The following is a 16,092-nucleotide window of genomic DNA, read 5'->3' as shown; positions in this document are numbered from 1 at the left end:
CCTTAAGGACACAACTTCTGGAATAAAAGGGAATCATGACGGAATATTTCCGTCATGTGTCCTTAAGGGGTTAAAGATGTTTGTTGTGTGTATGTAGATATGCAGAATAACAATGGGATTAAAGGTCTTTTTCTGAACTTTTGAATGTTTTTTTTTTTTTTTAAACTTTATTGCTGATAAAACCTGCATCTTATCTCTCCAGACACAAGTTCAACTAACTTGCATTAACCCCTTAAGGACACATGACGGAAATATTCCGTCATGATTCCCTTTTATTCCAGAAGTTGTATCCTTAAGGGTTTAATAGAATTTGTTTACCAAAAATGTAAATATTGCATGAATATGCAGCCTCCTGCTACATTACGTATCCATATTTCATGCTGAATAAACTATAACATAACTTAAATAGAAAAATATATTTAGATGGATTTTTCCTCCAAAAGCATTTTACTTAAATAAATCTGATTTTAAATATATATTAAAAAAATGTTGGTTACAGAAAGATGTTAATGTACAGCAAGAGGTGTAATCAATAGGCACTTAATTTTTTTAATTATTATTTTAAATTCTGCAGTCCACACAGTGTATTGTTGCCCAGATACACTACCAAATGTGGAAAATAATAAAAAATGTGTGCTGTACATTTCCCAGAGGAAATGCCTTGTACTGCACAAAATTTTAGTTTCTCCCCTCTGCACATGTTACACAATGTAATACTTTGCGTTTAATAAGGCATGTCTCATATGTGGACCTAGTGCCGTGGAAGCATTTTTATGTTAAATGGTAGAAAAAACAACATAACAGGACTCTGTTTATTTTCTTTTTTTTACTTTACCCCTGCTTTGACACTTGTCTAATAGATTGTGTTTTGGAATGCATCATACAACAGTTAATTTACCTAGCAGTGAAAGGTCCTCTCATCTTAGAGTATCTCCATCTACTTAGAGAAGCAGTGGGGGGCAAAGTGTATGCATTGCAGTTGTAACGATTCATCCGCAATGCTTCTCATTGAGCAACATTGAATTGAGTATTAAAAGCATAGTTCTGTCCTGGGGCTTAACCCCTTAAGGACCAAACTTCTGGAATAAAAGGGAATCATGACATGTCACACATGTCATGTGTCCTTAAGGGGTTAAAGCAATCATGAAGCACCTGTCTGACGGCTGACAGGGTTCACATTATAAGAGTGCTGATTTATTCTCGTAACCAAGAAAGGGATTTGGAATTCACCTTTAAAAGTTAAAACGTTTGTTTGCTTTATTTTCTTCATTAAGGAAAGCAAGCTTTATAATACCAGTGTATGTTTTTAATTGTGTATCTTGTGTATCTTGTGTATTTTCAGATAACTATATGCTCCATAACTTCAAATTCCTTCCATCTGGTTATTATTACCAAGACCGCTGGATATCTGGGAGATCATTTGTACGGCAATTCAGCCGGCCTTCAGAAGTCACTGCATGCTTACAAGGCAAAGTAGTGCATTTATTTGGGGATTCTACAATCAGGCAGTGGTTTGAATATCTAACAGAGTTTGTACCAGGTTAGACTTTTTATTTGTTTGTTTTATTGTTACATTTCGTAGCTTTTAAGAAAATATCGCACCACAAACTGTTATTTAGTTGGTAGATTTGCATACTGCTTTACTTGTCTGTACACCTGTGCTAAACAACAGAGGTTTATGGGATACTACAATACTACAAATACTTTAAATCAAGATCCTCTCTTGCAACTGTCATTAGTCTAATACTATCCTTACCTTTTGTGTCACTCTAGCATATAAGCTCACTGAGCAGGGCCCTCAACCCCTCTGTCCCTGCGTGTCCTACTTGTCTGGTTACAATTACATGTTTGTTCGTCCACCCACTGTAAAGCGCTGCGGAACTTGTTGGCGCTATATAAATAATAACATAATAATAATAAGATTGACTTTGTGGTACTGCAGATCATGACAGCAAAATAAGCTATCATAAAATTGGAAGTATTTTCTTCTCATGAATATGAAACCGCCTGTACTATACATATCCCATAAACATTTAATATACTCTCATTCTAAAAAATAGCAGGAGGCAACATATCCCTGTTATCTTAAACAAGAAGAGCCAGTTGTAGAAAATATTGTTCAATAATGTGACTCAAAACAAAAATTCCAGAGCTTTTTAACAACTAGCACTTCTGTTTAAAATGAAGCAACACTTATTTTCACATTTTAATGTTTTATTTATTTAATTTTTTATTTTTATTTCACAGATATTTACAGGAAAATCCCTGTGACCAATATGGTCACAAGACATGAGTGATATTGTGATTAATATCTATGAACCTTTACCAACTAATTTTTAGGTGCAATGAAAGCTATTTAATACATTTTATATGTATATAATATATAAAGTTGTTTAAATGGATCGATCCCTATTTTAGAATATGATTGTACATGTCACATATTGTACTTGCTAGCTTGTACCTCTTGATTGCAACTCCAATCATTGACCCTCCGTTTAAAGTTTGGCAGTGCCAAATATAAGTTCATTTGTATTTTTTATTTTTTTTTATTTTTTTTGTTAAGACCACTCTTATACCATGTATATTATTAATTTGGGATTCATTATATTGAACATAGGATACACTTTCTGCTCTCATTTTAACCTTGTTACAATTCATACTATCAAGCTAATACTTCTGAAAGGTCATGTTGGTAGTTAAGAGGCCCATGCCTGTAATAACCGGATTTTATGCTCTGTTATTCTTTTTAACAATATAATTTAACTGTGAGAGCATAGAAGGTACAAGGTCTGTGTTGGCAACAGATGGTGTTTGGGAAAATCCCTGCTTCCTAAAGAAACAATACATGTAAGATTATCTTTTACCTCTTGATTTCAAATATATAATGTATAATGTTGGAAGGGAAATATGAGTTTGTGCTTTTGCAGTAACATTGAAAAGCAAATGGTGTATTTCTTCCTGTATTTCAGACCTTAAGCCATTTGACCTTGGAAGCCCTAAAAATGTTGGGCCTTTTTTGTCCATTGACGTTGAACATAACATAATGCTGAAATTCCGCTGCCATGGACCACCAATCCGTTTCTCAACGGTTTCTAGCAACGAACTCCGCTACATTGCTAATGAACTGGATGGAATAGTGGGTGGACAAAACACAGTGGTGGCTATAACCATATGGTCCCACTTTAGCACATTCCCTGTGGAGGTTTATATACGGCGTTTGAGAAACATCCGAGCAGCAATTCTTCGTCTGCTGGAACGGAGCCCGGACACTGCAATCGTTATACGCTCCGCAAATGTCCAGGAGCTAGGGCCTGAAGTGAGCCTATTTAACAGTGATTGGTTTTCATTGCAGCTTGACACGGTCATGAGGTCTATGTTTGCAGGTATCCATGTTCTTATTGTAGATGCTTGGGAAATGTCACTGGCCCACTATCTCCCACATGCATTACATCCTGAACCAGTCATTGTGAAGAGTCAGATAGATGAATTTTTGTCATTTGTATGTCCAAATTAAAGTTACTGGCAAAGGAGAGAGTGTATCATTCCTTCCACACCAAAATATCCATTGGCGTTTATTTGATTTCTGCTTAGTTTGTAAGCCATAAAGCCCTGTGAACTGTAAAAAGGTAATGCAGAACTATTAGCATATAATAATAATAAATACTTACTAGCATATTAAAGCTGCTGAAACATTTTTGTTTTTTTAAATTAAAATGAAATTAATGTCAACATACTTGGGTCAGTTTTCATACGGGTCATTAAAGGACCACTATAGGCACCCAGACCACTTCAGCTTAATGAAGTGGTCTGGGTGCCTGGTCCAGCTAGGTTTAACCCTTTTTTATATAAACATAGCAGTTTCAGAGAAACTGCAATGTTTATGTTAGGGTTAAGCCAGCCTCTAGTGGCTGTCTCATTGACAGCCGCTAGAGGGCTTGCGTGCTTCTCACTGTGAAAATCACAGTGAGAAGACTCAATCGTCCATAGGAAAGCATTGTAAATGCTTTCCTATGAGAGCGGCTGAATGCACGCGCGGCTCCTGCCGCGCATGCGCATTCAGCCGAGGAGGCGGAGAGCAGGAGGAGAGCTCCCTGCCCGGCGCTGGAGAAAGAGGTACGTTTAACCCCTTCCGCCAGGCTGGATGGAGAGGGAGGGGGACCCTGAGGGTGGGGGCACCCTCAGGACACTATAGTGCCAGGAAAACAAGTGTGTTTTCCTGGCACTATAGTGGTCCTTTAAGGTTTTATAAAAAAAGAAAATCAAGAGTAAATCAGCGCTAACAGGCCACAGAAAATGGCAGCACACCTATAAACGTGGGGTACCTTCTCAAACAAAATGGAGTGTTTCATTTGGACACTTGTAATTTTAATTAAATGTTATTTATTTGTATACACAGGCGCTACCTTTTTCTCTTTTTTTATCATTAAGGTTTTATATAGTAACCCAGGTGCTTTCTAGCTAGACTGTGTTTCCTTTGATCTCGTTTGAATCTTAATGGTTATAAACGTGTGAACTATGATTGATTTAGTAAATTACCAATTTTATTTTATAACATTTGTGATTTGTGGTATTATGGAGGCTTTGTCACGTGAATCAATTTTAAAATGACCTTCCTATCGCATTATCTAAGACTCCCATGGTAAATTTAGCTCTAATTACTGCTGGAAGATAGCACATTTTTGTAGTGTGATTTATTTTTATTTTTTTTTCACATCAAGGAATTGCATTACTTAGAAACAGTTCCTGGTATAACAGTTAGCTGGTATAAGCTGCTGAATCATGTACAGCCAGCAGCTATGTAGTACTTTGAATTCCGTAATTTGATCTGTTTAGTTTACAGCAATCCACGCAGGGAACGCAGTTCGTTGAAAAACCTGTTAATGCAGAAACCCACAAGTAACCCACATTAGTTAGAATAAGGGGCATTTTTAGGGTCCTTGGCTTAAGCCCAAAGCAAAATTTCTTGACACCCACGCTAACAGAGCGGTTAGACATATCTGCAATACTATGCTATGTCCCCTCTTATCTACAGACAACCAACATGCTACTTATACGCTCCATAATGTCAAGGAAAGCATAGCTGGAAAATACACAGCCAGGTATGTGATCCCACCTAACTAAGAGAGGGATGTGCAGCAAAGTTTCTACCCCTTGACTACCTATAGAGATCCCTGGAGAAAGAGTTCCACATCCAGAGCCCCAACCACCAAACCACCACCCATCAACACCTGTGGTTCTAGTTCTCTTCAACTGCTGAACAGATCTTACAGACCACTTAAGCTCATTATTATTATCATCAGTAAATGAACAGACATGTGGTTATGTTTTCTGTTTAATACCGTGACAATGGACATAGAATAAACCATCACATTAAAGAGTCTATGCTCACTAAAGGGAACATGGCTATTAAAGGGTACATATGCAAAAATTGCCAAATCAAGACATAAACGTATTAATGAGAGATCCCATATTTTAATGCATGTGTGAGTGTGTAAAGGGAGAGTTGTGATGTTGTCAACGTCTGCAATTTCTTGTTTCCATATGGCAGTTTACAATAAGTGCTTTATGATGATAATTATGTTTACTGTCAGAAATTTGATATAAAATATAATGGCTCTAAGATGGTTACAATCCATAATTAAAGGGAATCTATAGCCATCAAATCAACTTTAGCTTAATGAAGCAGGTTTGGTGTACAGATCATGCCCATGCAGTATCACTGCTCAATTCATTGTCATTTAGTAGTTAAATCACTTTGTTTATGCAGCTCTAGTCACAACTCCCTGCATGTGACTTGTACAGCCTTCCTAAACACTTCCTGTAAAATAAGATCTAATGTTTATACTTCCTTTATTGCATATTCTTATTTTCTGCTCTGTTAATAGCTTGCTAGACCTTACAGGAACCTCATGCATGTTATTAAAGTTCAATTTACAGAGCAGGAGTATGACGATACGGCCCTGGCGTCTCTGACACTGAAGGTGTACTAGTTCAGGCAGGCTGTTGTCCGTGGGTTTCTTTTTACATAACCTGCACCAGTAAACTGCTCCGCTATATGCTAGGTCTCATCTTTGGTAGCGTATCCACTGGGTATGCTACACTGGTATCTTTACAATAGTCTATCTATCTAGTCCTCTGGCAACATTCTTATTGTTAGTTACTCTATAGAAGGCAATGAATAGCAATATACCTGTGAGACCTACAGAAAGTGACAAAACAAGCTTCTTCTTGGCAACACATAGAACTTTTTCATTGTAGAAACACCCAGCTTACAAAGAGCACAACATACAGTAACAAAAACAAACAAAAAAAAACACTGCACAAACATTTTCACCAATGGGAAAACAGAACTGGTACATTGAACACACTGGTTAGAAAGTGATTCATTACACTAGTTATTCCTCCCCCCCCCCCACATCCCCCTGTGCAAGGCCACCCTGACAACAAAAGGTTATCTTGATTGGGCAGGTAGATGTCTGGACCCACTGTCCCTTCAGCACAATCTCTGATTACATTAACACAGCCCTTTGCAGTAGATAACATGACATTACAAGTTTAGACTTACAGGCTATCACTTACAGTACAGAATTTAACTTGATTAACAAACAACATATATTTCACACCTGCTTTATTCCTGCACAGAGAGCTACTGCCCCTTCCCCTCTGACCAACAGCTGCATATACAGACAAACACACTGCTCTGTGTATAATATAGGTACACACAATGCAGAGATGACTATGCACACTGCAGTCACAAAATCGCACCGCGAGCTTGCACAAAACAATCAGGGGGATCAGAACATACATCACAAGGAGATAAAAACTTTTAACTATGTTAACATCTGATTTAGAATGGAACCAATTTTGTTTTCATGCAGGCTGTGCCAGTCACAGAGAAGGGAGGTATGGCTGGTTCCGCATAAACAGAAACAAAAGAGATTTAACTTCGAAATGACAGAGAATTGAGCAGTGACACTGCAGAGACATGCTCTATACACCAAAACTGCTTCATTAAGCTAAACTTGTTTGGCGTCTATAGTGTCCCTTTACCGTATTTCCCTGCAGTCCAAATACAGTCTTTGGGATTATTCTTTAAATTTCGGAATTGTGCAGAACTTGAAGGCGATTGCAAATTTTACTGCCAAATTTGCTCAAATGCATAGATTCTGTCAACTTGCCTGTTGTCCAGCTTGGTTATTTAGACTAAATGTTTTTTTTTTTTTTTTTTTTTAATTTGTATTTTATTGGAGTTTCCAATTCCAAAGAAATAATCTGCATCAAGGTATGAGGTTACAGAAGGTAAGAATGACACATTTGCTTAGAGCATATATAACAGAGCGTAATTAACATATAATTCAACTTAGATATAAAACAAATTTAGAGCATATTTAAAGTACACATAGGCCATGGCTTTTGGAGTATGTTGTGGGCTATGGGTGATTGACTCTTAAACCCTATTCAGTGGTCGATATGTACGAGTGGAGACTGTCAATTAACACAGTATCTCAGACGCATTCGGGCGTGTGTGGGCCCGTTACAGAGGGTCTAAGGGGGAGACCAGGAGTTTTTTAAGTGGTCTCTGCGAAGTCTTATTAGGTGTGGCATACGGTGGAGTATGGTAAGATATATGTTAATGTGTAAGGCAGTACAGTTGAATATAAGGCAATAATATTAGGTATGTGCCATACACAACATATAGTATAGCTAACTTGTATATTATCACATAAGTAGGCATCGACATATTTGTATGTAGTGCGTTCTACACCAATTCGCCTCTAAGTTACAGCTAGCACAGAATACAAAACATTTAACTGAGGGATATTCAGTAGCGCAGAGCCAAGTGGATATTCACTGGTTGGGAGCTAATATGTGGTCCATATGCTTTATGGCTGTATTTGCCGTATACTTATTATGAGTTCACAGTTATGGACTGTGTAGTGCTGGGCAGGTATTATGTCCCGACGTCAAGTAGTTGGCAGTTCTAGAGGATCGCTGCGGGCAATGTGTATCTACAATAGACGCGGTATAGCCAGGGGTCGAGCTCTCGGGTTTAACGGTTGGAGTCTGGTAAGTCCTTTTGTACCTATCTTCGGCTTCTGGGTCTTCGCAGGCAGTTTCGAGGTAGCTTTCAGTCGTTGGAAGAAGGTTTCTTTTCCCTCGGGTGATGAGAGGGTAAGTATGTCGGTCCCCTGTGTTACTAGTAGAGAGCCGTCCGCTCCCCATCGGTATCTAATCTGCTCGTCTCTCAGTTGTCTTGCCACCGGTAACAGCTGTCTCTTGACTGCGAGGACGGCAAAAGGGAGGTCTCTGTATATGGCTATCTCGCATCCTTCAAATTGAAAGGAGCCCAGCTCTCTCGATTTGGCCATGATTGTGGAATGGGTAATAATGTCTCTAGTCGCGGCAATTACGTCTCGTGGGGCGTCCGCAGGGGCTGCTGCCGCTTTACGGACCCGGAACGCTGATGTCAATGTTTCTGTGTTCGTATTGCTTCCTATGCCTAGCGAGGCCATGAAGCGTCGGAGGAAAAGCATTACCGCCTCTCCCTCAATACTCTCCGGAATGCCGCGGAGGCGGATGTTCCTCCTTCTGTGTCTAGACTCCATCGCTACCATCGACCTGGTAAGTTTCTGTACTTGGTCTGTTAGTGCTTGCAGATTGTTGTGGGACTCTTGCACACTCTGGGTTGTATTTGATTCCTTAGTTTCGAGTGCTGCGACCCGCTGTTTGAGGGCCCCTATTTCCGTACGGGTGTCTAGGAGGTCAGCCTTCCACACCCGTCGCATATCCAGCAGGAGATTTTTAATATCCCTCTTTGTAGCCGGTGAGGAGTCCTCCTCTGATTCCGACTCGTTATAGGGGGTCTCCTCCGATTGTGTGGTCTGGGCGTCTTCCTCCTCTTGGAAGTTATCCGAGGCCTCCTCTTCACTAGGTGGGTCGGGTGCCATTTTGGCTTGGGCCCGCGGTGCAGGCCTCTCAAAGGATAATCGTATATCTTGCGATTTTGGAGCCTCTGGATGGCGAGGTTTTTTGTTTTTTCGCCCCATAGTACCTTCCGTGCGGGGGTAGGTGGCTTTCTGCTTATTTAGGTTTTTAATTTCGGAGTTTAAAGCGACTTTTTCTTCTATTTGGACAGAGCTCTGTGAAAACACGTCTTCTCTGCTGCTTGGCTGGCCACGCCCCCCCTAGACTAAATGTTTTAATTCCCTTCTCAGTTATCCACATTTCCTAGTTAAAGGGACACTGTAGGCACCCAGACCACTTAGCCCATTGAAGTGGTCTGGGTGCCAACCCTCATTACCCTTAACTCTGCAAGTGTAATTATTGCAGTTTTTATAAACTGCAATAATAACCTTGCAGGGTTAAGTCCTCCTCTAGTGGTTTTCAGACAGCCACTTGAGGGACTACCGGCTTCTTAGACGACTTTAAGATGTCTAAACGACGCTTGACGTCCTCACAGCGTCGCCGGAATCCCCATAGGAAAGAATTGTGCATTAGGTCTCCCCCGCCGGCGGGGGAGGAGTGTGGGCGGAGCCTGACCCAGCACCGAGGGACATCAGCGCTGGATTCAGGTAAGTGACTGAAGGGGTTTTAACCCATTCGGCGACATGGGATGGGGAGCGGGTGGGAGGGGGGCACTCAAGGATTCTGCAGGTTTGTTTTCCTGGCACTAGAGAATCCCTTTAAGGGGATAAATTCAACTGTGTTTTGTGCAATTGCCTAAAAGTGGTTTCATATTGTGGTGTCTGTTTAGTAATGAATAGGCAGGTGTTACCAGCCATCTAAACTCTGCTTGCAATAAGATATGTAACTTGTCATTTTAAGTCCTCACTTCTTATTTGTAACATGTAACTGCAGATTATTAACATATTGTCAAACTATTCTTTTATTGAGTTGTAGAACGCACTGAATAATGCTTATAGTATAAAATAGAAATGAAAAGTGCAAATTCAGAATATATATAAATCCTTTATGTCCTGTTAATTGACCATATTTATAAGGCCACATAAACCTGGTCCATACTAATAAAAGTACACATTAAATTACCTTGTTATGTGTATTTTAAGTATGGCGCCCCTTGAGTAGTTTCATTAAGAACCAGAATTATTATTTTTTTTTTTAATGAATGTTTTGTATGAAATGAGTATCGTATTGTAGTGGGCCTATGGGTGCGTGTCAGCAATGCAACATGTGTCACTGGGGATGTCTAAAAGGGTATTGGCGTGTAGTACATGTAATCCTTGTGCGTAATGCCAAGTGTGAACATGTCAAATGATGCGCATGCCGCAATTCTGGATGATCTTGCTGAATCCCGGAAAGGTGTGGTGGTCACATTTCAGTTTCTTCTTAAAATATACCTTGTGACCAGGAAAGACCAGATGTGCCCTTTTTTTTTCATTCTTGGTTTTGGAGTTTAAGGGATACACTAAGCACCTATTTCCAAACTGTCTCAAGTTTGGTATCCCAATTTTGTTCTCACCCCAGGTTAGTTCCAAGGTGCCTCACATCTTGGGACACCATTGAACTGTCTGCAATACGTGCTTGCGCTATGCAGACTGCAGTCAGGGCATTAATCCCACTCTCCAAAATCACAAGTGGAAACTGTGAATCCACTGTGATAGGCCGATGCTTTCAGCCATGGGGTGTGCGCCTGGGGTGTTAAACTGTTTGAAAATACTGCACCCAGGAACTCCAGGCCCCATAACGTAATTAAGATGAAGTTTGGGGCCTGAGTGGTCCTTTCATTTCCAAGATTATCTGATTCACTCTCAGACAGCTGGTTGCTGTATGCTGGTACACATTAACCTGACTGCCAAGAGTGTAAATGCAATACTGAAACGGTAAACTTTGGAACTTACAGACATACAGATGTAGGACATATAGACCTATAGATGTGTGTAGTTGTTTTCTCCTAGTGTTTAGGATATGGGTTTGTAAAATTTTATGATCTAGTAAAGCATTATAGTAAGCTTGTCAGATTAGAAACACACAATTATTTAATGCTTTCAATATTCTCTTTTTTCTTCTGGTCCACTGGTTTGTTATATTTTTATGGGTACGAAAATATTAAAATGTATTCTCTAGAATAGAAATTAAAAAGGCCTTTCATGAAGAAACCACACATTTCCAAAAATACATGCATTGTCTTCTCTTCCTCCTACCTACGCAGTGTTATTTAGAAACATTTTGTTTACAATAGGAATAGCATTAACTAATAGATGTTATTTTTGTTATTTTTATTATTTTGTGTTTGAGAGAATTGGTGGGGGACATGTTTTGAGTGTTTTAATAAAGATTTGTATTTTCCTGAAACCGAAGTGCCTACTTCATTTAAATGTACAGTTAATGAAAATAGTTTTCTTTTCAAATTACAAATGAAAAGAGAATATGTTATATATAATAAAAAAAAATGGATGCATTTTGTTCATAATCCATTTATACAGTGTGGTAGTCATCTAGAACCAGGAATGTCCCTTTAAGGACAGGAAGACCTTTATGACCTTCTTACCTTCTGATGTTGGTACCTGTGTGGACAAGTTCGCTCTCACTCTGTCATACACATTTTCTTGAATAGAGTCCCCCATTTCCTTGATTAAAATTGAGCATGAACTTAATGCTAATTTTTTAAATAAAAACACAAAACAGTAAGAGAATGGGTATAATGATGTTTAATTATAAAACCCAGTGCATTTATATATTTTTTTTCAATTTGACAATTTTTATCTTGTCATAAGGTAAACACAGATGGGGTACAGAAGAGAAAAAGGGGAGGGGGGAAAAAAGGGCTTTAAAATGGTACAAACCTACATCTTCATTACACATTAGGGTAGAAGCACACTACCTTGTTCAATATGTTGTTGAATGTGAAACTAATAATGATGATACCCACAGCTTAGCTGCTTAAAGGGAAACTCCAGTGCCAGGAAAACGATCTGTTTTCCTGGCACTGGAGGGTCCCTCTCCCTCCCACCCCCCAATCCCCGGTTGCTGAAGGGGTGAAAACCCCTTCAGTGACTTACCAGAGGCAGCGACATGTCCCACGTGAAAAGGATGATCAATTAGCAGTGCTATTAAGTACTCCCCTGCCAAGGAAGGAGGGATATTGTGTTTGGTTTCTGTGAGTGGAAACAGAGAGCTGAAAACCTGAAACAGTAAGGTTGTTATGTTGGGAAATGGACAAGCCATCCAACCCAGTTAGCTGATTATTTTGTTTAGTTAGTGCTCAGAAGAGCAAGGCTTTTGTTTTGTATATTTTTGTTACCTTTATACCTTACTGTGCATTTATTTTGGAGCCACAATAAAAGAGCAAGTCAATTTACCTCATCCAGCGTGTGAAGTGTCTCTAAAGCCTGAAAAGACTGTGTGTAACACCCCAATCCCAGGACAAGGTACCAAGGGAAAGGAGTACTTTTGTCACATATGGTGGAGAATGCGGGCAGCACACGGCAAAGTCTGTAAGTAGGGAGAAAGAGACTGCTGAGAAAATGGAGGATGTCATGAAAGCTTTGCTCCAGTCCACTGCTGTACAGCAAGAGACAAACAGGAGGACTGCAGAGACTAATGCAATACAGCAAGAGAGCATTTCAATACTGCAGCAGCTTGTACTCGCTCAAAAGGAAAATACAGATGCTTTATTCAAGCAAGTTGAAGCAACACAGGCAGCAGCTCATCAATTGCTCAGAGAGGAGCAGCAGCATGCCACATGTGTCATACAGCAGGAGATCCAGAGTCTATCACAAAGGCTAGCCAGGGATGCCACAGAATCATCACAATGTCCAAAGGTGATCAGAGTGAGTCACTACTTGCCAAAGATGGTATCCACAGATGATGTAGAGGCCTACCTGATGGCATTTGAGCGAACCGCTGAGCGAGAAGGTTGGCCTGAAGTGGAGTGGGCAAGTCTGCTAGCACCATTTCTTACGGGTGAATCCCAGAAGGCATACTATGATCTGGAACCAGCGGAAGCCAGTGACTACAAGAAGCTGAAAGCAGAAATACTGGCACGCCTGGGGGTGACAACAGCCGTCCGTGCCCAGAGATTTCATTCATGGACTTACAGCCTGGATAAAGCGATTCGTTCACAGATGTTTGACTTGATACACCTTGCCAGAAAATGGTTGCAGCCAGAGATCAACTCACCCAGCCGCATTGTGGATCAACTGGTGATGGAAAGATTCCTAAGAGGCTTACCTATTGGACTTCGTCGGTGGGTCAGCCAGAGCAATCCCCAAACAGCAGACCAATTGGTTGAATTGGTTGAACGGTATATAGCAGCGGGAGAACTGCTTCAACCTTCTGGCCAAGAGAGACCCAAGAATCCGAAAACCTACAACCCCAGCAAATCTGGTAAGACTGTTCCAGGGAAAAGGGGGTCTTTTGATGAGAGAATAGGGTCTTATTACCCAAGAGACATTGTTAAAAGAGAAAAAGACTTTGGGAGGTGGGAAGAGCCTACAAATGATTCAAAAAGTACTAATTATGGTATAAAATGCTTTAAATGCAGAAACTTTGGACATATTGCAAAAGACTGTCCTGAAAATGTTGAACCAATGGAGTGTAATTTTGGTAATAATTGGGAAGGAATTGCACTTTATTCACAGGTTGTATGTTCTGTGGAAAAAAAATGGTTATTTGAATAGTCACCCTGGGCATAGGCGTGCGCAGCCTGTTGCATTAGGGTGTGCACCCTAAAGCACAAACACACACGCCGCGTGTATATGTATTTTTATATACACATACACACATATATATATATATATATATATATATATATATATATATATATATATATGTAGGTGAAGTGTGTGTGTGATTGTGAGCGGTGCAGTGTGTGTGTGATTGTGAGCGGTGCAGCGTGTAAGGGGTGCAGTGTGTGTGATTGTGAGGGGTACAGTGTGGTGTGATTGTGAGGGGTACAGTGTGGTGTGATTGTGAGGGGTACAGTGTGGTGTGATTGTGAGGGGTACAGTGTGGTGTGATTGTGAAGGGTGCAGTGTGTGTGATTGTGAGGGGTACAGTGTATGTAATTGTGAGGGATTCAGTGTGTGTGGGGTACAGTGTGTATGATTGTGAGGGGTGCACTGTGTGGGCGACAGGGGTTAGGAGGGTGGAGGGGCAGCGACAGGGGTTGGGGGGTAGAGGGACAGGAGGTAGGGGGGTGGAGGGGCAGTGACAGGAGGTAGCGGGGGTAGACGGTTAGTGACAGGGGTTAGAGGGATAGAGGGGTAGTGACAGGGGTTAGGGGGATGGAGGGGTAGTGACAGTGGTTGGGGTAGAGGGGCAGTGACAGGGGGTGGGGGAGTGGAAGGGCAGTAACAGGGGTTAAGGGGGGGTGGAGAGGCAGTGACATGGGTTAGGGAGGTAGAGGGGCAGTGACAGGGGTTAGGGGTAGATGGGTAGTGACAGGGGTTAGGTGGGTAGTGACAGGAGTTAGGGTAGTAGAGGGGCAGTGACGGGGTGGGGGGGAGTGGAGAGGCAGTGACAGGGGTTGGGGGGTGGAGAGGCAGTGACATGGGTTAGGGGCGTAGTGACAGGGGTTAGTGACAGGGGTTAGGAGGGTAGAGGGGTAGTGACAGGGGTTGCGGGGTAGAGGGGCAGTGACGGGGTGGGGGAGTGGAGGGGCAGTAACGGGATACGGGGGGTGGAGAGGCAGTGACATGGGTAAGGGGGGTAAAGGGGCAGTGACATGGGTAAGGGGGGTAAAGGGGCAGTGACAGGGGTTAGGAGGGTAGAGTTGTAGTGACAGGGGTTGGGGGGGTAGTGACAGGGGTTGGGGGTAGAGTGGTAGTGACAGGGGTTGGGGGTAGAATGGTAGTGACAGGGGTTGGGGGTAGAGGGGTAGTGACAGGGGTTAGGGGGGTAGTGACAGGGGATGGGGGGTAGTGACAGGAGTTAGGGGGGTAGAGGGGCAGTGACAGGGGTTGGGGGGGTGGAGAGGCAGTGACATGGGTTGGGGGGGTAGAGGGGCAGTGACAGGGGTTAGGGGGTAGGGGGGTAGTGACAGGGGTTAGGGGGTTAGAGGGGTAGTGACAGGGGTTAGGGGGGTAGTGACAGGGGTTAGGGGGGTAGTGACAGGGGTTAGGGGGGTAGTGACAGGGGTTAGGGGGGTAGTGACAGGGGTTAGGGGGGTAGTGACAGGGGTTAGGGGGTAGTGACAGGGGTTAGAGGGCTAGGGACAGGGGTTAGGGGGGGTATGGGGGCAGAGGCAGGGTGGGGGTGAGTGACAGGGGACAGAGGGGGGGTTAAATACCTGCGCTGGTGGTCCAGTGGGCGCCGCTCTCTTCAGTCTGCAGCTCCGCCGGGAGTGAGCTGCAGACCACATGGTAAGTCTTGCGATCTCCAGGCAGAGCGTTGCCGTGGCAACACTCTGACATACTGTAGATTGTGAGACACCTCAGTCTGCAGCTCACTCGGCGGAGCTGCAGACTGAGGCTGGATCTCCATCAGGGCAGACGGACAGGAGGGGCCTCGCACCCGGCGGCATTGTGGGCAAGCTGCCGGGCCCCCTCCTGTGTCGGGTCCTCGGTCATAGACCGAGGACCCGACATGTCAGTCTGCCCAGAGGCAGTGCAGCACGGAGGTGTGATTAGGGTGTGCCCAGGCACACCCGGCACACCCTGTGCGCACGCCTATGACCCTGGGTGTACCGTGAATGTGGAGGGGAAAAATATACAGGCATTGCTAGATTCAGGGAGTATGGTTACCCTTCTAGACCAATCCTTATTACAGGATACTCATATTGTTAACTCTGGAAAAGTTGATATTGCTTGTGTGCACGGGGATATACATAACTACCCTACTGCAGATATACTTGTTAAAACACAGTGTGGTACTGTAAACTGCAGAGTGGGTCTGGTACCAAAACTGGCACATGAGATGATTATTGGAAGGGATTTTCCCCATTTTCTAGACCTATGGACATGTTTTGAAAACCCATCAGGTGAACAGAATGATGAATTTCCTTTTGCAGATACTCTGGCAGATGAGAGAGATCATGATGATGAGCCTAACAGTATGCAGCACTCCCCTATAAAAACATTAGTTGGTGAAAACCCAGAACAAACTAATGCGGGGCCTTCTAGAAGCTCTGAA

General features: G+C 42.4%; 1 protein-coding gene across 2 annotated transcripts in view; it reads left to right on the top strand.

Annotated features, from left to right (window-relative positions):
* Positions 1-3,747, top strand: part of NXPE3 (neurexophilin and PC-esterase domain family member 3) — a 47,107-nt gene extending 43,360 nt beyond the window's left edge. For both annotated transcript variants that reach the window (XM_063457614.1, XM_063457605.1), the window contains exons 5-6: positions 1,343-1,540; positions 2,970-3,747. In XM_063457614.1, coding sequence (XP_063313684.1) covers positions 1,343-1,540; positions 2,970-3,514 — 743 coding nt within the window. In that variant the 3' untranslated portion in view covers positions 3,515-3,747. The remainder of the gene's footprint in view (positions 1-1,342; positions 1,541-2,969) is intronic.
* Positions 3,748-16,092: the final 12,345 nt, after the last annotated feature.

Source organism: Pelobates fuscus, chromosome 1 (assembly GCF_036172605.1).
Source record: "Pelobates fuscus isolate aPelFus1 chromosome 1, aPelFus1.pri, whole genome shotgun sequence".
In the NCBI taxonomy this organism is placed as follows: domain Eukaryota; kingdom Metazoa; phylum Chordata; class Amphibia; order Anura; family Pelobatidae; genus Pelobates; species Pelobates fuscus.
This window is presented reverse-complemented; position numbering and strand designations above follow the sequence as displayed.